The following is a 22,436-nucleotide window of genomic DNA, read 5'->3' as shown; positions in this document are numbered from 1 at the left end:
TCATTTAAAGCAAGGATCAAACTTTTCAAGGCTTTTCTTTCTAAGCCATAAAACCGAACCGTTAGACTTCTTGTCTCAAATCTCAGTACCAAAAAAGCAAAGAGAAGGAAACTAAAATTCAGACTTGACCTGGTTTTGAGCCTTGTTGTGTCCCTGTCCTGGACTATTGGTATTTCCAGTATGACCATCCCAGGAAACCACAGCATATGGGTCCTGTGGAAAGGCTGCTGTCGTCTGTGGGAGTGTTTGAGTCGGCTCTGCGTGTTCTTGACTGCGACATTGCAGATTCAGCCCATGCAATCTGTTTGGCAAAGCAGCTGTCTGGCAGGCTACACATCAAATACAAATGGTTTGAGTTTTGCAGTTTGATACAATAACAGACGATATGGCTCTATTAAATGTATCGATCCGCAGATCTGTCTCATGGACAACCTTTCGTAGAACAAAAGGAAACTGTAAGGAAGGGTGTTGCGAAGCGACATGGGAAGCTGCTGCCGTTGTGGGGGGGACGGGACACATTGCTCTGAGTGCAAATTCATCAAGTTCAGGCTGACATTCCTTCGTGTCAGGTTTCCCCTTTGGTCTCCCTAAGACACTGCTGCGGTGGAAAACCTTTCTCTCCAAGTAGTTTTATCCTGCTTAATTGCTCTTTAAAATGTACTTTATTCCTTGCTAACAATATAGCACCATTATTATATATAGCTATATTAATGAATTTTGTAATTTGAGGAAGGGGGGCAGGGGCTGACATATGGCAAATACATGCTTTAGTTCTAGTAAGCACATGATTTTGAAGATAAACAAAGCTGTTTCCTTATCCTTAGCATGCACTTATTTTGTTTTGCTGATAGTGAGAAAAAATTAACAGTTAAACATAATTGAAAACAGCAGTATCCTCTGAAATTAATGTCTGTGCGAATGACATTGAAAGTCTCTTTGCTTCTTTGCATTTACTCTAAACTAGAGTTCATTTATAAGTGTAAGATGCATTAAAAAAATCATCCTAACTCCAAAAAGTAGTTTCAAATCTCTCTAATTTTGTTTTCAGTCTTGTAACAATGGTCTTTCTGCATTTGCTTCTCAAATGTGTATAGCTGAAAGCTATTTTTATTAAAAATTGGATTCTATCAAAAAGTTTCCAAATGATGGAAGCTTTTAAAAGATGTTCTGTGTTGAAGTTTGTAACTACTTCCAGCACTCAGGTTGGAGTAAATCGTAGTTCCAAAATTTTGTTTTATAAGGAAACTTATGTAAGCCTAACAATGGAAGGAAGGCAGCAGTTATTCTGCTATTCCACATTTTAAACGTGTTTATTAAAGTTAGTGGAAGACTTCTCAGAAGCCCAAGACTACATCTGTCTGGGCAGTGTTTCATTTAGCAGTGACTGGTCCCCTGACTCTGAGACCAGATGCCGGACTGCCCAAATCCATGTTGCGTAGCCCTTGCCCATAGTTGCACTATGCTGTGCGCCCCACCACACATGCACCATTCGTGAAGAGTTTATAAAGACATTGCTCTTCAGTGGATTGCCTTTTTTTCCATTCAGCGTCTCTGAAATACTCATAGGGACCTGAGAGTGTGCGTTGCATTGGGGTACTACATGAAAGTGTGGGCTGAATGGTTCAAAGCCTCTTTGAGCTAGAGCTCGAGGACTGTGGAGGGAGGATGGAGAAACCCAAACCCAACTCTTTTCTGGCCCTCCTAGTGGGAACGGTCCATGGCCTTTCCTATATTCCACATACTGGGTCCAGTTACTCAAAACCACACCATGGCGTGTACCACCAGTGAAATGGTGTAGGTGACTGCAGGCTAGTGCTCGAGCTTGTGCCCTGGCCCTGTTTTATTTACTAGTGCAGAGACACTGGAGTATCCTTCCTGTTAAAGGAGGGCTGAGGTGCTCTAAGTGCCTCTTGGCTGTAGTGGCTGCCTGTATTTGGCACTGTGCAGACTGCAGCTGCACCAAAGGCTCATGGCTCATGTCTTGCTGTTCCTCCCAACCCGTGCTCCCAACGTGAGTGCTCTCCAGTGCCCCCTGGGCTGGGGGCTGAAGGCTGACAGCACTGTCCTCTAGCAAAGTGCTCAATGTGACCTGCACGCTACAGCTGTCCATCGACTCTGCTCCTGGGGGCTTCCTTTCTGGTGACTGCCTCTCTCCAAGGGGACAGCGGGTCAGGAGTCCCCAGAACACCATTCTGCACCTACAAGATGACTATGCACTTAGATTGTTATGCATATGCAGTACGTGAGAAGCTAATCTAGGCTGTAAAAAGAAGAGCCAGGATGAGGAGGTGCTATGATGGGTAGCCCTTTCTGAGGCTGAACTGAGATCAGTGGTCTGTCCAGAAAAAAAGTTGGGGCACCTCTGCCGTACAATACTGTTGCAGAGGTAGCATCATCTCTGACTCTTTACTGAAGCATTATAGCAAGAGAGTCTCATTGAGGTCATGGGGAGGGAGGCTGATGCCATCAAAAACAGATCTCTGACATAACCTAGGTCTGTTATCAGTTTAAAAGACAAGATCCCTTTTAGTACAAAGCCCAGCCTCTGAAGTGGCTTCTCTCCTTCTCTCTACCAAATCTGAAAAATGTCTTTGTGCCCTGGAGTTGTGGGAGGAGAAAAAGAAGAGAGCATGCAATTTGGAGACCTTTTGTGATTTTTTTTTTTTCACCCCCTTTATCTTTTAAAATAGAGAGGTGATGTGTCCATTGTATATCTCTTCTTAGCTGTTTCCATGGCCTGAGCTGTAAATGTAAAATCTTTTGGCCCTTGCTGTTAATGCTATGATGTTCTCCTACAGAGTGACTATATTGTGAACCGCACAGAAAAAGCAGCGGGTTGTTTTACACTTCTTCATCGTTCTTCTGATTAATGACGTCTAATTTCTGACACCTCATACAAGGGTTCTAGCTCTGCTCTTTGAAACAGATGTACAACTAGGACGGTAATTAGATCAACTCCAGTGACCGAACTTGGCCCGCTCTCCCCAGAGGGATTCTCCTGTTTTGCTTACATCACTGGCTAGGAGCAAGAGAGCGCAGTGCAGAGCAAAACAAGTTATTTAGCTGGAAAAGTGGATTCTGTTGCTGCATTGGTCTTCTAGGGAAGATGTGCACGCTGAAACCTTTACTAATCAGGTTCCAGTCATTCAGAACAAACTAAGCTAATTGTTGTCAGTATTTCGTGGATGCTGCTTTGCAGATAAGTTGAGGCAGCAGTGCTTTCAGCATTCTTGCATTGTTACCCCTTATGAAACGTGTTTTCTTGTAAAATAACTAGAGTTTCTCCATAAATTTGAACAGTGTGACATCGGTTTCTCCACTGTTGTGAAAAGCTTTTCTTTGCCTCCATTTAATAGTGTCAAAGTAGTGAAACATTGATAATAGCGATGCACTATTTTACAGTATTGTCAAAGTAGCGTTCAAAGAAGTAATGAATCTTTGCAAGACAAGGTGGTGTCAACCCATCTTTCAGATGAGGAAAGCTGACAAAGAATGTCAAGGTTCTGCTGGAGATCTGTTAGTAGTCACAGGAAGGTGATAGTAAACCTTGATCCATATTCCAGGAGTTGAGTTTATATTGTGCACTCTGTTTTCATAGCTGCTGTGTCTTTCTTTAAATGTTCTGTATAGGTTTAATGATACAGAAGCTTCAATGATACAGAAGCTTCATTCTGTCTCATCGATCAGAATTGAAGTGTACAAGTGTCTTGCTGGAAAATGTGACTAGATTTGATTATTTGGCAGTGGGTACACTTGGTACTGCTTAGAGTAACGAAGAAAATGTACAGCTCTGCCTCAGGTAGTCAGCATTGTCCCAAAAAATGAGTGCCTACTGTTGGAGGGATTCAGTCTTTCCCAAGACAGACCATGTGCTTAATTATTGCCTTGCTGTTCAGAGCAGAGGTTGGCTTTTTAAACGATGGGATTGGCTTTGGGTTCTCATTAAATGTTGTATGCCGTAGCGTGACACGATATGCCCTGCAGTGTGTCATGTGCTATGATGCTAATCAACATTCAATACCAAAGGAGGAGAGCAGCTGCTCCGCAGTCAGCATGTCTGAATAGTCCTGCGCCCAGCAGGGTATCGCTTAATTCACGCTAATGGATAAAGAACTGGCCTCATAACACTTATGTAAATGAGGCTAATGATCAGGGAAAAAATGCAAACTAGTTTTCATTTATTCATAGAGATAGGTGTAATTAGAGGTAATAGCTGGATCCAAAAACTTGCTCTCCAGCATTTATTTGTTGATAGTACAAAATGTGAATGGCTTGTTCCACTGTTTGTCTCTTATGAAGTTATTAACTTCACACAGAAATTGAAGTATGTATGCTCTTAAATTCTCATTGAGAGAGTTACAAGGTTTAATGGGGAAAAGCTACAGAAAATTGCATCTCCTAAACTTACCTCAGTCATTTTCATGGTGTGGTAATGGATCTCTATTAAAAATCCACTGCTGGGAGGATCAACATATTGATTCAGTTTTTTGACCTTTTACATTAGCTCTTCTGTAGATCAGAGAAATAAAGGGGAGGCAACCTATCCATTGCAGTTGTGGCAGCTGAGTAATAAGATCATAATTAGGTATGAAGGTCTTATTTTAGCATCTAGGCTGTAGAGTACTAGCCGCCTTCTTCCATTTCACCCACGCGTTCTTCCTGTTCCTCATTCATGATGTCTGCTGTCCTCTTGCAGGTGTGTCATCCCAGTGGCACAGCTGATGCCACTTGGTCATTCATGTCTGGAAGAATCAATTGTGGTGATGTAGTCTAATGGTATCAAGCAGGAGTTGCTCTAGCTGCAATTTTAACAAGTCATCATCTACTTGGGTACTTTAGACAGTGCCAAACACGTGCTTCTGATCCTACACTACAAGCTGGTTTTGTCTATGCAGACTTCTCTACCAGTAGTCCTCCTGGTGTGATGTGTAGTGAAGAAGTAAATCCAGCCTTATTCTCATTTACAAGAGGAAGTGAGAAACACTTGAAGCTCTGTGGTCCTGACACAGAGCCAGTCTGAGTTGGTATGGGTGTTCATTATTTTCTGTAGTTTAATGTGGTACAAACTAGCTACATAAAATCTGCAAGAGCTAGTTTCACTCCCACTGAGCAGGCACCTCTCTGGACCTTTGCATGGTAACTAAGTCTTGCCAAATTTTAGATATTATCTGATCAGCATGCCAAGAATTGATTGAGGAAGGACTTTCTAATCCAGCTGCATAATGGCACCAAGTTGGCAGAGAAAGCAGTGGCAGTGCTCAAAATTAGGTCAGGATTCTCCATTCTGTAACTGAAGTCTTCTTAATGAAACTGTAGCTAATTTAACTAGACTGTCTTTTTTAACCTTGTATCTCTTTTCTTTAATGTGCCCATTAGTCATCTATTAAGGTCCTCTTTCTGGGAATGGAGCTTCCGCCAGTGAGGGGGATATCTGCTAATGAAAGCCAATTGTCCAAACCTAAAAGTTATTCTCACCCAAATCCCCACCCTGCTCTTTGTTGGAAAAAGAGTGTTTCTTGCTTTAAAACTTGCCTGGTTCAAGGTTCAGATTACCTTCAGAAGACTGGAGTTCTTGTTATGATGTTGGAAGTAAAGTCCAGGCCAGCTGTCAATAGATTGCATTTACAAAAACAATGTAATTATCACTGACTCATTACTTCTGCATATCAGGGAAGGAGAATTGTGAAGGAGTACCACTGAAGAGAAAGTAGATGATGACTGAGGAGGGAGGGATGTGTGTGTAACACAAAAATCCAAAGATTACATCAAGCTGGGGAGTCATATGTATATGGCTGTTGTGAAACATTAATTCTCATCTTTCCTCCGCTTACTAATTGTCTGAGAGTTAATCTTGTCTCAGCAATAATTGTTGTAGACAAGAAAGCAAGTCAGGAAAATATGCGAGTTTAAAGGTACTAAATTGTCAAAAATGTTTAACACTAAATATACATGTATATGCTCAGGACTTTTTAGACTCTGTACGTAACGATTGCCATTTCTCAGACGTGTAAAAATGTCATGTCTTGACAAATCACCTGTCAGACATATCTGAAGTCATATCAAGCAGCTCTGATGTTCACAGGTTTTACTTAACAAAACCTGATTTGTTGAAATTTAGGGTTTTGCCTTGAGTTCACATTGCTATCTCAAATATTTGCTTTCAAAACCTGTTTAAAAGATACTGAAGTATTACGTAGTGGAAAGGTTGCATGTTTTTCTGCTGTCTCATCCTGAAAATGATTGAACTTTTTCCTTAGAAACTGCAGAATTGCAGAAATTAATCTTGAACTGTCTTTGTGAAAGTGGCCTGACACTTCAGCAGATTCCCTCAACCTCTGATGTTGGAACTCATAGCAATGGTGAAATGCTTCACTTCATAGTGGCTGAATGTAAATATATTCTTAAAAATGGAGGTGGAGGTTGTCTATTCTAGAAGCATGCGTTGTCTATGGCCATAGATTGCATTCGCACTTGTTCACTTTCATTAAATTCTGGTAGCCTTTCAAAGCTAGGCATTATTACTTCAAGGCTACGCATCCAAAGGAATCCATCCTCCTGAGCAAGCTGGTAAGAAAAGCTGGGATGTGCTGGCAAACCCAGGTGGGTGTAGCTTAAAGCTTGGAGGATGCCAGCTGAGTATCAGGTGTCAGGTATTGTCAAGCAGTTGCTGTTTCAGCAGCTGGCAGTACCGTAAGGACTTAAGGATAAATGGGTGCTTGTACAAAGGTCACTCATGTCAAGGGTACCAGCTGAGTGTTCTTAAAACAATCTTCGTTTGTACTGTGTGCTTCATACATAAGGATTTGCATTACTATGAATAATCTAAAATCTTTTACTCTAAAAATACGCTTATATATTCTTAGGAGTCTGCAGATATTTCTATAAATACAGTTAAGGAAATACATATGTATCGGAGGCTCCAGACTTGTCTGTAGTAATGTCATGTTGTTGATGAGGTGAAGCTTGTTATTTAGGGGACTTAAACTGATTTTTTCTTGTTGTAGTTACAATTAAATATCTTGCCAGTTGGTGTGGAAAGGGTAATGACTGCTAGCTAAGGAACATAATTAACTGGATTTCTATTTGAATATTTGTTTAACTGAGATCCTCACTATTATGCTTCTGAAAACCAGGCATAACTCGCATCTTGAACAGACACTGCCTGTCCACCTGGCCTTGAACTTCAAGTACAGTGGAGATGAAGAGAAGGAAAGGAGCACTTTCATGTCTCCAACCACCTGATCCGAAGCATCTAGCTCTGTAGTGAAGGGAATACTTGGAGGAGGAATTTGACTCTTTCAAATGCCTTTGGACTGTGACTCTGCTAAGTCTGGGGTTTTTTACTGATCTAGCACTTCTCGCCTAATCTTTCTCCTCAACTCATACCTGTGTGTCCATAATCCCAAGGGCACTTGGCAGGCAACCGAGAGAAGTGCTGGTGAAGCCATCTTCCCTGGCTGCCTTTTGATGTGATTTTGATGTATTGGTGTAGTTATAATAGCCAACTACTGACCAGGAGTGGGACCGTCCCTCTGGGCTTTCCTCCCGTCCCCTCCCTAATGCTGACAATTGCGCTCAGCTCATCCTGCACAGTAAACCAGTTCTGGGAGCTAAACCGGCAGAAAAAACCTAATCGTACTCGGAGGAAAAAAAAAAAGAAAGAAGCAAAAGGAAAAAAAAGAAAGGATGTAACCTCCCAGATAGGCATTCCTCACTCTATTAAGCGGAAAGCCTGTTTGGGTCTCCCAGAAAACATGCTGAATCATAACCCTCCCAGGAAAAGACACAGCAAGCGTAAACCCTGCATGTTTACCCCGCATCTTATTTGGTCATACACAGTTAGATTAATGTTAGTAAGGTTTGTACTACGGGCAAAACCCCCTTCACGTTGATTTTTACTTGGCCAGGCATGTAAATGGGGACTGGTTTGGTGCCCATTTTGGGGTAGTGGGTTACATTACAGCACTTCCATTGGGAAACAAGACTGGGAATTTTTCTTAGCAAGATGCCAGTTTATGAAGATTTGTAACACATTCAAGAAAGACATGGGAGTGAGGGGGAAACCTTCATGGCTCTCATAGAAGGAACTTCAGTTAGATGGAGGACTTTCTCTTAGGCCTCTCTTTTTTTCTTCTCTTTTTTTTTTTTTCCCAAGGGCAGGGGAGAATAAGAAGGGGAAGGAGGAGATTTGCGTACCATTTCTGTTTTAAGGCAGCGACAACTTGAAGCGTGGAAACTCATTGTAAAATTATGCCTTACTGTCTGGAGTCAGGGTGTCATTTGGATGCTGCCTAGCCCATGACAAGCCACCTTAAGCATGAAGAAAAAGAAAACTTATAAAAATAAAGCAAGCTACAGTAACAGTAGTGGCAGAGGGCATGAACTGGACAGATATGGAAGCACAATGAACCTCTGTTGGGGTAGAAGCCTGCCCAGCTTTGAGACAGAGTTTTTTTATTTGCTGAGCAAGAAGCGAGAGGACTGTTCCCAGGCTTACCTGACTGGGATAATTATTTAGGCGTTGAGCTTTCTATGCAAAAGACTGAAACACTTATCTTTTTTTGGTGATGCCTTTTGGTAGAGTTTCATGGCCTTCAGTTTTGACAGCTCATCAATCTGGTAGTCTCTCTTTCTCTCTTGCAACTGCTGTACTAAAGAAAGCTAATGCATCTCGTTATCCACCTGACATTTTTTATGTCCTCCTTGCATCACTGTCTGCCTTGAGGATGGCCTGTGAGATTAATTTGGTAAAATAAACTAATAGTTAATCTAAACATTGTTCTCTCCCCTGTATTTCTAGTGTGCTGTGCGTATGGCTTATGGAAAATGGCAACATAGCACTCTGCTGGTTACCTGTTTCAGTGACTGCTAGATTTCCCACCCCCTGCTGATTTTAAGCGAGAGGAGGATACCACAAACCTTTGCAAATCAATCTCATCTTCGGCTTAAAACTGGGTTTTGTTTTCTGTGGATATAAAGCTGCAGCAGTAGTAGTAATCCTCCGTGTCAAACTTTGCCTTCACTTAAACTCAGTCACCTGTTTTTCTCCTAAGTTCAGGCTGTTGAAAAGCATTGCCAGCGAGAGGGCAGACTGAGTGTAACCAGAGCATTACTCATGCAACAAAACTGTACTCACGAAGGGTTTGAAATTTGTTTTTAAATATTAGTTCAAATATTTGTTTAAATATGAGTTCAAATATTTGTATAAATATTTGTTTCTTTACATGGATGCCATGCTCTGGGGTGAGTGTCCCTTCGTGTGTGTGTGTGTTGGTCATAGTGGAAGAGCCACACAAAGTTTGCACCATTTCCTTTTTTAATCTAAATCAATTTCCAAACCAATTTAGATAAATTGTGAGGAGTTCTTTGGAGGCAAGGCCTGAGAATGGGGCTTGACACAGATAAGACTGACATCGTTCATCATCCACACAGGCTTTGGCACAATACTTGGCTGAAAAGTCCCTCAATAAGCAAACAGCGCATTAGCACCGGCTCTGCAACACCTTCCCCGTTGCATAATGGTGTTTGTGCTGGGGTGTTATTAAAAGCCCAGGCAGCGATTCCACCCTGCGTCAGCCTCTGCTACCGGCAAAGCGTTGCAGGCGCATGTTGTTGCAATGCACTTTGTTGTGCCTTGTGCAGCCTGGGAAACGGGGCGCTAATTAACAGAGGGTGTCAGTGTGGGTAGGAAAGCCCCGCTTGCACCCGTCAGCTGGTGGTTGTGGTGGTATTGTGGGCACCCGGGCGGTTACCCCTGCCCTGTGTGACTGTGGGCTGCGCGGAGCCAATTACGATAAAATCAAGATTACTGTCTTCAGAAAAGCCTGTGGGGTTAAGAGTTTCCAGATACGGCAACAGACCTGTTGGTTCAGGAGCAAGTCCTAGCCCGATCCAACAAGGAAGGGCGTTTTAATGAAACTTTAATTCTTTGCTGCTGAAGCAAAGTAGGATCGTGGTATTAAAAGGTGTGTTGGTCTTCAACTCTGAGAGCATTAAGAAAAGTAAATAAAATAAACCTCTCTTAGAGATGCATTCCCAACATGTAGTAGCTGATGCCGACCAGTCCTCAGGCCAGCGGTAGCTGATGCAGCTCTCGGTAGCAAGCTGTTCAGGCGCTGTTTCCCTCCTTGATGTCTGGTTGCTGGATGCCTCAGCAGCTCCCTGTGCCATTGTTTGGCAGGTGAAAATACAAATGAGCAATTCTTTTTTTTATTTATTTGTCTAGTGCCACTTGATTGTCTTCTGATTTGTTATCTGATGTCAATATTTCCATTGGATGTTTTCACTTACTTTCTGAAGTTGTTCGGGGCATTGTTGTCTTTTCCTTATTTTTTACTTGTTGCATTTCATATGCATGTCTCCTTTTAATCCCCAAATCTCCCCCTCTCTTGTCTTTTACCTGCCTGTCTCCTACAGAGCTGGTTTTCTCTGTATTTCTAAACGTTATTTAAAAAATAGCAAAGATTCAGACTCTGGAGCCATCAGGACTCACGAGGTGTGCTGCCTCCATGCCCTTTGCAGCCTCTAAAAAGAAAATACAGGAAGACACCAGCCAGTGATGCAGTTGAAAGGCCCCGATACACCAGTCACAGCACCGATCTGCCTCTTGTAGCTTGTACTCCCAGCAGCAGGTGGTGATCCGCTGTTGGTGCCAAACTCCCCTGTTCGGATGGGTAGGAGGAAGCGGTGTTGAACGGGGAGAGCACAAGGAAGTTTTGCCTATGGCTGTAGGCATGGAGTTGCACAAAGAGGGGTGGCCTTGCTCTGGTGGCCCATTAGGGTCCTTCAAGGCTGCAGCTTTGCTTCAAGGGCATCCAGTGTGTCAGATGTCTCCTAGTGATCACATATAGTGGTAAAATTGTGCAAACTGTTCCCACCTACGAAGGCGTACTTCCACACTCATGTTCTTAACCTGTGAGAGGAGGCTTAGGGCCAGGTTTGACAAGACGTTCGAGTATCTAGAGATGCAGGTGGATGTCCACAGGGGTTTTTGAATGCATCAAGGCAAACACAGTTAAATTTCACTTGTATTTGAGTGTCATGTAAAGTGGTCCTGGAGGTCAGGCTGTTTATGCACCAGCTGAGCAAGACCCTCTTGCCCTTGCGCTTGCAAGGCCCATGACTCCCAGTTTTCCCAGAAGAGAGAGCGCGAGGCTGTCAACTGAGCCTGCAGCTCCACAACAGTCCAGCTTCATAGGAGTTGGTCCTGGTTTTTCCTTGTGCTAATACTGGCAGGTCCAGGGAACTGAACCAGCATTTTTTCACTGGGTTGGGTTTTCCCATAGATCAGCTCAGACACTGGTGGAACCACATCCCTTACTCTGGCCTCTTTGCTCCCTCAGGGCATAGACCTGGGGCCACTGAAGGTGGAAAGGACCTTGGTGCTGTAAACACCCTGTGCTGTAGCCTGCAGGCAGGGCCATACAAGGTCGAGTCACCATCCCTAAAATTCCTGAAGGGCATACCTGCCTTCGTCAGGCACGGGCTTTGATTTGTGCGTAACCCCTTGGGGAGCAGTTATAATTCCTGCTCCGTGGACAACTCCTGTGCTGTCAGAAACATGCAAAACCTTTCTTGGTTTGTTTTGTTTCAAAACACAAAACCTGGTTTATTTTGAATAGTTTTCTCATTGACTTCTCTGAAAGAATTATTACTCTCAGATTTTTTTTTTTTTTTTTGTTCTAGCTTCCATTCACCTTACTGCATACTTTCACCTTTCATAGCTGACTTGTGACTTTTTATTTTGAATGAACAGGTGAGATGATGCTTAATTAAAACTCTTGGAGTGGAGGTGGTGATCATTTAAAGCGTGATGATGTAGAGGGTGCACTCCTCTGTTTATCCACAGAACTAATCGGGCTTGAGAAGTGGGTGTTATGCCACTGTCCTGCCCGGAGAAGCCGCCTCTGAAGCACAAGAGGTTAATTCGTTCTCTGCTCCTTGGCCTCTCTTCTGTGACTGCCAACAAAGGTAGCAATTACAGCGTTATCTCAGGGGATGTTCCCTGATGTGGATAATTGCGGAACTGGGAAACCACACTGATATGCTTAGCGAATTTCTTACAGGCCAGAGAACACCCCTGGCCTGGTCAGTAGTAAAAGTAAGTTGTTACCTAGACTAAATTTGTGCTAATACCTTAGGGCAAAAGGTTCTATATCCATTACAAGTCCCTTGAACCATCCAGTTGTTTGAAGGATCAGCTCTACCCAGCCGCAGTCAAGAATGTGGAACAAGTTGGTTTGTGCCTGTCTTTTAGCTTTTTTTTGGGGGGAGGCAACTTCTGTAGCATAGTTTATGCTTCAGATAACAAGTATGTGTGCTGTCATATTTGTTGTGTAAAAATAAAAAAAAAAATCATAGCAACACATTTGTTCCTGTGAAAGCAGCCTAAATCAAAAGAGATAGTTAAGGAATGACTTTCACAATTTTCAGATGCCTAGGGGGAGTTATGATAGCTGGTTCTTTAGCCTAACATTCAAGGGTATGATACAATCCAGGATCCAGCGTTTGAGCACTGAAACACAGCAATCCGAGATTTAAAAAAAAAAAAGTAGTTTAAAATACTGACTACTTGAAACAATTTAACAAGGACTGTGGTGAATTTAACAGGAGTTGTAGTGGGTTTTTCATTGCTGGTACTTTTAAATCAAAATCAAATGTTTTGTTCATGCAGACAGTAATTTTAGCAAAATCTTATGACCACATGAGTTCAGGCTAGAAGATTGCAACGGTTGTTTTTGGCCTGATAATCTTTAAGTGCATTGCCCAGAACACTATAGCAGTTTCTGCACTCGAGCCAGAAAAGTCCAGGTCAAAAAGAGCAGTGCAGCCAACTATCTCTGTACGCCCTCAAACACTTTTGGTGTCAGGGAAGGTGTTAGCAAGATCAGGGACAGTTTGACTGTCCAGTAAAGTAAGTGAACGTCTCTTTGGCTTCGGTAGGCTCTAGGTCAGGAAACTTTGCAGACTTACCTGCAGCCATTGAGTCGGTTGTGTTGCGGAAGCCCCCACATGACATTCTCCTTTTTGCAACGTGCTGTGCAGATGCGGCGAGTCCTTGCTGCAGGGAACTACTAAGAAAAGGTCAGGCACCCCTGCAAAAGGAGTAGGCAATATATGCAAATTGTTGGTATTTAATTTGGTCGTGTAGTGGGGAAGATTAAACATTATTCCTGACATTTTCATTTTTGATTAATGATGAATGGAGTTGGCAGATGTTCAGCTGGCCACCAGATGGGGTCTGCTCAGTCCGACAAACAGAATAGAAACAGTCTGGGTCCTGTAAAGCCAGCACTGACAAAAGCTCTGACAAAATCTCTAGTTCATCCAAGTGATATGCCAACTTTGACCTCAAAACAACTTAGCAGTTTAAGAATGGAGGTAGTACAACCAGCGAAACTGCTTATGGAAGTGAAATGGGGTGTGGAAGGATTTGAGCTGGTTAATTTGCTGGAGTTTCAGCAGTTTTTTTCCGCTGCAGGAGCCACAGACTGCGGCTTTGATTTCATGGGGCTGGATCCCTGCGGGACCTCGTTCATCCACCTACGGTTACAAGCATAATTGTAAGGTCTCTGGGCATATCTCACGGCACAGTCGGTTTGTCATGGGGATGGGCTGTAGTCGATGGGCTGTTTTTAACGTCGTTAACCCAGGATAGGCTTTGCGACTTGAGATCAGATAGCCCAGTATTGGTCCCGATCCATCAGCCCGCCTCTCTGTCTGGCTGCGTCTGGCGATGGTTAATCAGCACAAGGGAGGAGGGGTGAGGGCTCTTCCCGGCCCGCCTTGAAGCTCGCGTGTGTCCGGCTGAGCGCCGGGGTCGGGGCGGCGGGCGGAGGGGCGCAGCCCGCGGGGAGGGGGACAGGGACAGGGATGCTCCTCTGAGCGCCCCTGCCCGCCGCAGCCTCCGCGCCTTCACCCGTCAGGGCCGGCTGCCCTTAGCACCCTGCGGGCAAAGTCATTCAAATTTAGAAGAGTGAATTTAAATTCATGCAAATTCGGTTCCTGGGGGAAGCGATAAGAGTCTGCGAAGTGCCCCGTCGCCGTCCCGCACGGCGGGCCCGGGCCGATAAGGCGCCCCCCGGCAGCAGGACCTCGGGGCGGGGGGCCGGGTCGCTGCTGCCCGCTGCTGCCCCTCGCAGCGAGGGGGGTTTGCCGCTTTGACCCCGAGATGCAGCGCGAATAAATTCCCTTTGATAATGACTTCCCAAGGGAGACAAAGAGCGGGAGGGAAGAGGAAAGAGGAAATTTGACCGCGGTGTTCACGGTTACATTCACGGTGCCGGAGGGGAAGCTGCCGCCAGCCTTTGAAGCCAAACCACCCGCCTCTCGGGGCTTTTTATGCCCACGCTGGGTGTGTGTGTGTGTGTGTGTGTGTAAAAGTGAGGGCTGGCAGTTGTTTGTCCAGGGGCGTTTAGAAAATGCCCCAGTAGCCCGGGTGTTACTTTTCTGTGCATAAGCCGGGGCTCGGGCGCCTCTTTCTCATTTGAGATCTGGAGGCAGCGACGGGCATCTGCTCGCTGTGGTCCTCGGCTTCGGATTGATTTTTATTTTCATTTTATTATTTTTATTTCTACACAGCGATCTAGAAGAAACGTTTTCCCGTCCTTATCCGAGCCCTTAATTTCTCCGTGCGCTTCGATGCGCGGGGCGGCAGGACGGCGGGGGCCGGGCCGGGCAGGGTCAGCCCGGGGCGGCCCGGAGCACGGCGGAGGGTGGGGTGGGAAACCTATTTCGGGCGTACGCGCGAACAAAAGCGTTGTCGCTAAACCACATTGTCCGTCGCGTCCTGAGCGCAGAAATTTATTGCTTCTGCAGACGCTTGGTCCCCCGGGTAGGCAGGCGGCGGGGTCGGTGGCAGGAGCGGCTCCCCCCTTCTCTCCCTCCCCCGCCTTGGGCAGCACTTTGAAGGGAAGATCGCTGGTGGGAGAAATTCCTCCCGCCGCCTGACGGAGGAGCGGTGAGGGGCGCACGGCGCTGGGGCCGCGCTCCTGCCCCCGGCGGGGGATGTCGGGGGGAGCCCCCCGGAGGGGGGCGGGAGGTGGGAGGCGCTGCCGGTCCGGGGTGCGTTTGGGGAGGAGCGCTCGGGAGGCTTGCAGCCCCGGGGGAGAGGAGGGAGAAGGGGGGGGGAGGTCCGCGGGGGGGCGGCGCAGGTAGCGCTCCCGGCAGGCGGGACGAGGAGGGAAAGCGACGGCGCCGCCCGGCAGGGGCAGGGCAGGAGGAGCCCCGCCGCCGCCGCCCCCCCCCCCCCTTTCCTCGGTAGGGCTGTGCCTGGCGCTGGCCGCTCCTCTGGACCTGCCTGGGGAGGGGAGCCGCGCTCCGGCCCGAGGTGAGCAGCGCGCCGTGGATGCTGCGCCCCGCGCCCGTCCCGCCGCCGGGGAGCTTGCGGACGCCTCGCCGGGTCTGTTGCTTTACACAGGCCCGGGGGCAGCGGGGAAAGGGGCTGGGTTTAAAACAGGGAGGGGGCGCGGGGTCGGGTCTGCAGCCGGGCATCGCCTCTCCTGCGCCTCCTCTCCCGGCCCCGCCAGCAGCCTTGCCGCTGTTTCGGTGCTGTAAAGAGGTAATTGGCGGTTACTTGCATCCGCTCTCCCTCGCGGCTCCTCCGCCGGAGCGGCTGGGTGGGTGCCGGTGCCTTCGCGCAGCCGGTGGGAGGCCGGAGCCGGCCCCGGAGCGGGGGGGACCCGGGGGGCTGGGGTTGCCTCTGACCCACGTCCTCGAAACTTTGGCAGGACGGGAGGACCCGCCTATCCTTCAGAGAGCTCTGCCTGCTGAAGAAGGCATCGTCTCCGGCTCCTCTGAGATGAGCACGTATGGCTCAGCGTTGTCTGTCAGAATAAACCGGGCTATGCGCGGAATTTTTTTTTTACAACTCCAGTCTTGTGACTTATTGAACACTTTCTTGAAGTGTTTTCTCTGGAAACTTGTCTCAAATGAGGGCTGTGAGCCCTAACAAAGAAGGGTGTTGTTCGGGAGCCAACAGGTGACGGGGTGAAACCTGAGTATATGTGTACATTGGAGTAAAGTCTGGCTGCTGTTTAAAATAGAATTAAAAAAATCAATGGGAGACTGTAAAAGGCAAGATTTCTTTCTTTCTAAATCTGAACACCCTCTTAAGGAGAGAGGAAGGAAGCATCCGTGAGAATACCACTTCCTCGGCTAGAGGTTTGATTCTTGCCTAACTGCAGCGTGCACTTGTATTTCCATCAGCGCTACACAGCGCCAAGCATAATACATCCAAATCAGATGTGTTGGCATGGGGCGATGCTTTGTCACGGTGCTTCCTCCTTTTGTTAATGCAGGTAGCCTGTCTTTGCGGTATGGCTCGTCAAAAGAAAATACGCTGAGAAGGATCGTCCGGCTTCCAGTTGGAAAAGTGATCTTTGCGCTAGGATGCTAGAGGAGGAAGAGCAGTTAACTCTTCTGTCGGTCCTTGTACACTGGCTAACAAAAGGGAAAAAAGTTCTTGCTTCTAGGGTCCATCTAAAGGTCTGTTGAATGAACAAGTATACAGACTTCATTCCTTCCTCCACTGCTCTGGATAGTGGAGTTACTCAAAGGACCCAACAGCTGAGGAAGTCGCTGTGTGCTAATGCTGATACAAATTCTGCTCATCAGCTCTGGATCCAGATTTCCCAAGTACAGAGCTATAGAGCTGTCTGTAAATACGTTACTTGTACTGTAGCTAGGGAATAGGACTTTCTGATCATTTTTCTATTATGGTGATTTATTGCTGCTGTATTACACCCTTCCTCTTCTAATGTAGTTATGCACCAGGGATTAAGTAAGCAGGTGAATGGGCTGGCCATGCTAATCTTAACTCGTTGAGCCTTCATTGTGAATGGATGCATGTGATATGCATCTTGTATCCCCTATAGCCTTGTTAACAAGTCTTCTAACAAAAAAGTTGTTAAACAATTTGCCCTGCAGGACAGAGTAAAACAGCAGGGGATGGGCAAGGAGATGTTTGTCTAACTGTGCTCACAAATCATGACCTCTTCTATCTGGTCAGGGGTGAACATAATCAGTGAGCTGGAAATCCTAGCACAGGGATAACCTTCATATGGGGTTCAGCAATACCTTTGCTCTAAGTTTGATATCATAACATTTTATGTACCCATGGGTTTGTAATTAGGAGTGTAGTTTGTCATCACTTCCAAGAACTCTCTCATAATACGGTCGTTTTAATACATCAGTAGAAAAAAATGTATTAATTGCTTTTCTTTTTAAATCAAATTTAGCTGTTTAATTCACTTATGTTATTCATAGCTGTCAAGCTGCCAGTGAAATTCCTCCTTGTAGGCTATGAAGCTTTTTTTGAGAGGTAGTATTTGAACAGAACCGAAAACTCAAAATGTTCCACAAACTTTAAGAAAGCAAAACAAAACATCCTTGCTGTGTTTTGTAGATGTCATGGCAGGAGTAGAAAGACCACCTTTCTACTCACCCCTCCGAAAGCATTTATTTTTTCAGCTGTTGTTTATATTCATTTGAATCCTCCTTAGGATGTAATCATTTTAAACAGATCACTTTGAAGGATGAGTGCGGTTGGGGGGCGGGGGAGAAGAACCCTGTAGTTTTAAAATGCAAACCAAATTACACTTGAGCAGGAGAGGAAGGAGAACTCCTAAACAAGCAATTGCTAAAATAGTTCTGCAGATAGCCTGCTGTTAAGCTGGGCTGGTTTAGAAACCTCACTCTCGGCAACGCTACAGTATTTGTGACGTGGCTGTATTGATGTATGGTGTACTGTCAGTCATTTTATAGCTGGTTTAGCAGTAGGTCTATGGTAGCATTTTTCTTTTAAAGTGAATGCTGTCCTTTGAGTAATCTTGGTTCATTGAGACTTGTGAACCTCGCTTTAAACATTTCCAATCGCCTTATCTGGGGCGGAGCACCCTGACTGTAAAGTTGCATTTTACATTTGGAGGTAAGGTGTATTTTTCCTTTATTCTCTACCAGCCATACTTTCAACCTGCCCTGTATCACCGGGCAAATGGCCTGTGGGTCTGTGGTTTTCTCTTGTTGGAGCTGGAGCCTGTGCTGTCTGAAATGGATGGGTCAAAGGTGGCCCAGGCAGGATCAGTCTCCGTGGAGAAGCAGCGTGGTCTCTCTCATACCAATGTCTTGTCTTCCTTTGGAATTAGGCAATGCTCCTGCACTTACCTTTGCTACGCTTGAAATGCCAACATTGCCCAGTGCTGCTTTTTGCCCTGTAGAAGTAGCACGTAGCTTTAGTGTTCAAAAATCCTCAGAAAAGTTAACAAGTCTGCATACATTCAGATTTTGTTTTGTTTCCTTGTCTTTCAAGAGAAGAAAGTAAGTCAGAAGTTAATCTTTGATCTTACGGAGAAAGGTTCTTGAACAATCAATACGAAGCAATTACTTAATTACCTGTGTGCTTGTGAGTGCAGGGTGCCGTGTGAGCGGGCCGGGGTACAGCCTGCTCCAGTGCCCCGGGACTGGCAGAGCTGAACCTGTCTCTTTGCCTAAGTTACATTTCAGATCCGCTTCCTGTGGTGCGGTTGAGGTCGGGCTGCCTAATGAAATGTTGGCAAAGATGTTTCATCTAGTGACTCCTTTTATTCCTGGGTTATTGGGCAGGTGTCAGTTCTTGAGAAGTGACAGCCTGACCAGCACAAGTTCTCATGATGCAATGCCATAAGAATTGGAAATACCAGCTTAGGCGCCAGCAAGTGGCACGTTATTGTAAACCAGATATCTACCTCCTTCTGAAGGGAAATTGTAAAACAGTTCATCTGCTGCTAAGATCATCTTGGAAGGACTTGGGCTTCTCAGTGATACTCATAATGATTTTATACTTAAGAATTATTTGGGTATAGATGATGCGGGACACAAGCTGCCAACCTGAGCATCCCCATCCATCTGCAACAGTGAGCACTGTTGCCTTTTTTTGCTAGCAGTGATTTCTTAACTGCATCTCAGTATTCCTCCATCCCTCCTCCCCTGCCCCCCCCCCAGTTTTATACAAACAATAACAAAACCCATACCTGATGGTTGACTTCACTTCTACTAGTACGTGGAGAGCGGAAACGGTTTTGTATCGCTTGTCTTATTATCTGTTTCTGAAGGAAATTAATTCAGGGGATCTAGTACATACCAGGGTGTCTGTCTTTATATTTTAAATATACAGGATTGAGCTTTTAGTTTGGTTTTACTTGCCTTCCTTGACAGAGGTTGTAATATGGTGATGCTAAGCTTGGAAGCTGTTTCGCTAGCCTTCAGTTGTTCAGCTAGAGTAAGATTTCAGAAATTTGCCTGACAGCTGACAAGCTTTGTGGAAATAGCCTGTTCTCAAAGGGGAGGTTGGCAGGTTTGCTTGCACCGTCAAATATTAAATGAATCTTTTATTACAGTGCAGCTATGCAGTATAATAGAAGTATGTTGGCATCTTAGCAGTGCGCCAAAAATAGTGCATATGTTTTCGAACCAGAAGTTTTTGGAGTAAAGTTAACAAACAAGTTAAATTCTTTGAGCACTAGCCCAGTGGAAGAGTTAAGTAATCCCATCTCTTCATATTGGCTGTGGGAATGTATAGACTTCTTGAAAATGGGGGTAGACAGATTGTGTAATACCGAACATCATCATTTCTCCGAGTTTGTAGCTTTGGATGCATGTGGCCACTTTTTATTGAGCAGATTTGGGTTTACATGCTGAATCAACAGAGCATGGCACTAACCAGTGCCTCACACTTGAAGAAGGAGAAACTCCTGTTGAGTAACTAGCAGAATACTTGGGTACACGGTCTTAAATCTTTCTTCCACCTGTGATCTATCAGCAACTTATTTTCTCTAATACGGTGGTGATGAGACTGGAAATGTAATGTGGGACCCACCAGAAGTTTTTAGATTGCTCTTTCCTTTAGACCCACCAGCAAGGTTATATGTCAAGGAGATGAAAATTTTCTACAGCTCAGATCTAGCATTGATAAAATTGCATCTGTGTTTAGATGAATAGGTGAAAGAATTGCCTAAAACAGGGAAGGCACAGCTCGTGTAATGTTGTACTGTAAAAGCAAGCTTGTTTCTAACCCCAGTGGTCAGGATGTCTGTCATGGTAGGATACGTCCTCTCTGCTTTTGGTAATCTGTATTTCACTGAAATTCCTGGTCTGAATTTCCTAAGGACTTCTACTAGAATTAATGTAAGATATTTATCTTAATAAGCTTTTTACTGCAGAATGCTATGGATGTTGGCGAGAGCCTTCTTTGCCAGTTGTGACTCAAAATGATCCCACTGATATTAAGCTTTGCAGGCTTCATGAATCAACAGAAGGATCTCCCTGTAGGGTTTTAAATTAACAGAACAATTATGATGTATTTTACAGAGCCTAATCTGGCATAATTGGATTTCAGATATTTAACTGGACCAACACCCTTCCGCTCCAATAGAGCTAAAACAAAGTTCTCGAAGGAATCCAGCACACGATCACTGCTCTGTGCCTACCTTGTGAAAAACAGGATGCTACTTGCACAACCGTCTTTCCCCAACAATTTCTTTAGTTTTTGACAAGTGGTTGTCATGTCTTTTGTGTTACTAGATTGGTGGTAGTAATGACTTCAGGAAGAGCTCGTGTCATTCCTTTTGTTAGTATCTGCTCAATGAGTCTTTCCTAGATATGCCTACATATAACCTGTGATATGAAACAAGCAGAAGTATAAAAGATGACAAGTGATAATATTGAAATACATGTTGGTTGCCAAACGTGATAGCGTGCATCTAGTTTTCTTTTTCTTGAGTAGTTTTATTTTTATAACTCTTCTAAGCACTTTTGAATTGCTTGTAGCAAGTTGTAATGATGTTTCAATCACTTATTGTTCTGGGCAACGCAAGGAATGCTAAACTGTTGTAAGATCATTTACACTGATAATTAGTCGTTGCATGTTCAAATTTATTAAAGCTCTGTTAATCTCTTCCTCCAGATCAATTGCTTGATGAGCTGCAGCTGAAATATTTAACGCTTCATACTTATGCCATCGGAGATGGAGCCCAAAGCTAATAATCTCGTTTTCGGGTGTCAGCGAAGCTCAACATCTGACGATGACTCTGGCTGTGCCTTGGAAGAATATGCCTGGGTCCCCCCAGGCCTCAGACCAGAACAGGTACTGACTCTGCTTCTGCATTTTTAAAATAAGCCTCGTAAGGACTGTCTAAGGGAGTGATACCCTGCCTCTACAAGTCTAGTTAAATTCTTTTAATATATAAAACTTAAATTCATCTAGAACTCTTCACTTCTTGTTTTGTTTCCTATTCCAATGAGGCTGTGTTTAGGGAGCTTAAAATCCTCACCACTGAGGAGTTTTATGTTCCAAAAAAAAGTTCCCAGTCAAGATTTTTCAATAAATATGTGCTGCAGAGGTATGTATTGTCAAGTCTAAAAGCAGCATAGAAATTTGCTTTCTCTTTGAAATAAGTTATTAGGTTAAATTAAAGCTCATGGCATACCTCGTGACATTGTGCTACTTGGCCAGTACTTCACTGCACTTGTACAACTCTTTAAATAATTAGGCATTTGACAACTAGAACATGTATGTTACTACACCACACATAAACAAAAATGTTCTGTCACTGTGACAGGTAGTAATGTATTTTACGCTTGTTTAAATAGTTGTACGCCTGCCATTTGTTCATGCCAGGATTTCTCTTGTACGGTCTCTGGAGCTGACATTCGTGGATTGGTTGGGCTGTTCCTTCCCCTCTCCCCTTTCTTCTTTATCTTCTACAACGTGACAGTAGTGGAAATAAAAGTGAAATTATGAGTAAGCTGAGATCAAAATGAACCTCTCATAGTGTTCATTTACTTGATGATATTGCAGCTGTGCTGAAGCTGTGTACTCAGTAATACCCAGTGTTAAATGGGTAGAGTGGCTTTGTAACGTTTGTTAATGGAGGCAGAGCAACCCTCCTTCAGCTGGCAAGCTAATACAGTCCATAGTTACGAAGGTGCAGAAGATGTCTCCTTTTTGCTATGCAGAGATTTTCTTAATCATGAAAAAAGTAAAAAGTCAGCAGGAGTGGCAAGTAATAAGCTATTTTTAGGGAAGCTTTTTATCACTTACTTAAGCATATATAAGAATCCTGATGAATCGAACCTTAAGGCGAACAGCAAGCTAACGTTCTGCCAGAACAATTAAATGACATAAAACACCCTCATAATCCAGCTAGCTCAAACTCACTAAAGGTTTTTTCCTAAGAAGAATTACTTATTTTGAGAACGGTGCAATAGACTTGAGAAAAGGGCATAAAGTATCTTCAAAGCTTCACTTTGTACTGCATGTGTTATCTTTTCCTACAGCTTCTTGAAATACAGTCAGTAGTAAGTGGGCTTACAGTAGACTTCTGATGTTTAAATTTTGGTTAAATGAAGACCAAATCATGTTTCGTACAACCTTTCCCTTGCTTCCTGAGTCAAGTGACTGA

General features: G+C 44.6%; 1 protein-coding gene across 5 annotated transcripts in view; it reads left to right on the top strand.

Moving 5' to 3' along the window:
* Positions 1-22,436, top strand: part of PRICKLE1 (prickle planar cell polarity protein 1) — a 66,687-nt gene that overhangs the window by 36,381 nt on the left and 7,870 nt on the right. For 2 of the 5 annotated variants that reach the window (XM_076331468.1, XM_076331477.1), the window contains exon 2: positions 20,939-21,118. In XM_076331468.1, the coding sequence (XP_076187583.1) occupies positions 20,987-21,118 (132 nt within the window). In that variant the 5' untranslated portion in view covers positions 20,939-20,986. Of the gene's footprint in view, positions 1-14,940; positions 14,960-15,294; positions 15,329-20,580; positions 20,603-20,938; positions 21,119-22,436 lie in introns of those variants that run through there. The other 3 variants (XM_076331506.1, XM_076331487.1, XM_076331496.1) reach the window with 3 other exon arrangements.

The sequence above is a fragment of the Aptenodytes patagonicus genome, chromosome 1 (assembly GCF_965638725.1).
Source record: "Aptenodytes patagonicus chromosome 1, bAptPat1.pri.cur, whole genome shotgun sequence".
NCBI classification, from domain to species: domain Eukaryota; kingdom Metazoa; phylum Chordata; class Aves; order Sphenisciformes; family Spheniscidae; genus Aptenodytes; species Aptenodytes patagonicus.
Note: the sequence above shows the minus strand (reverse complement) of the source record. Positions and strands in the feature narration are given on the sequence as shown.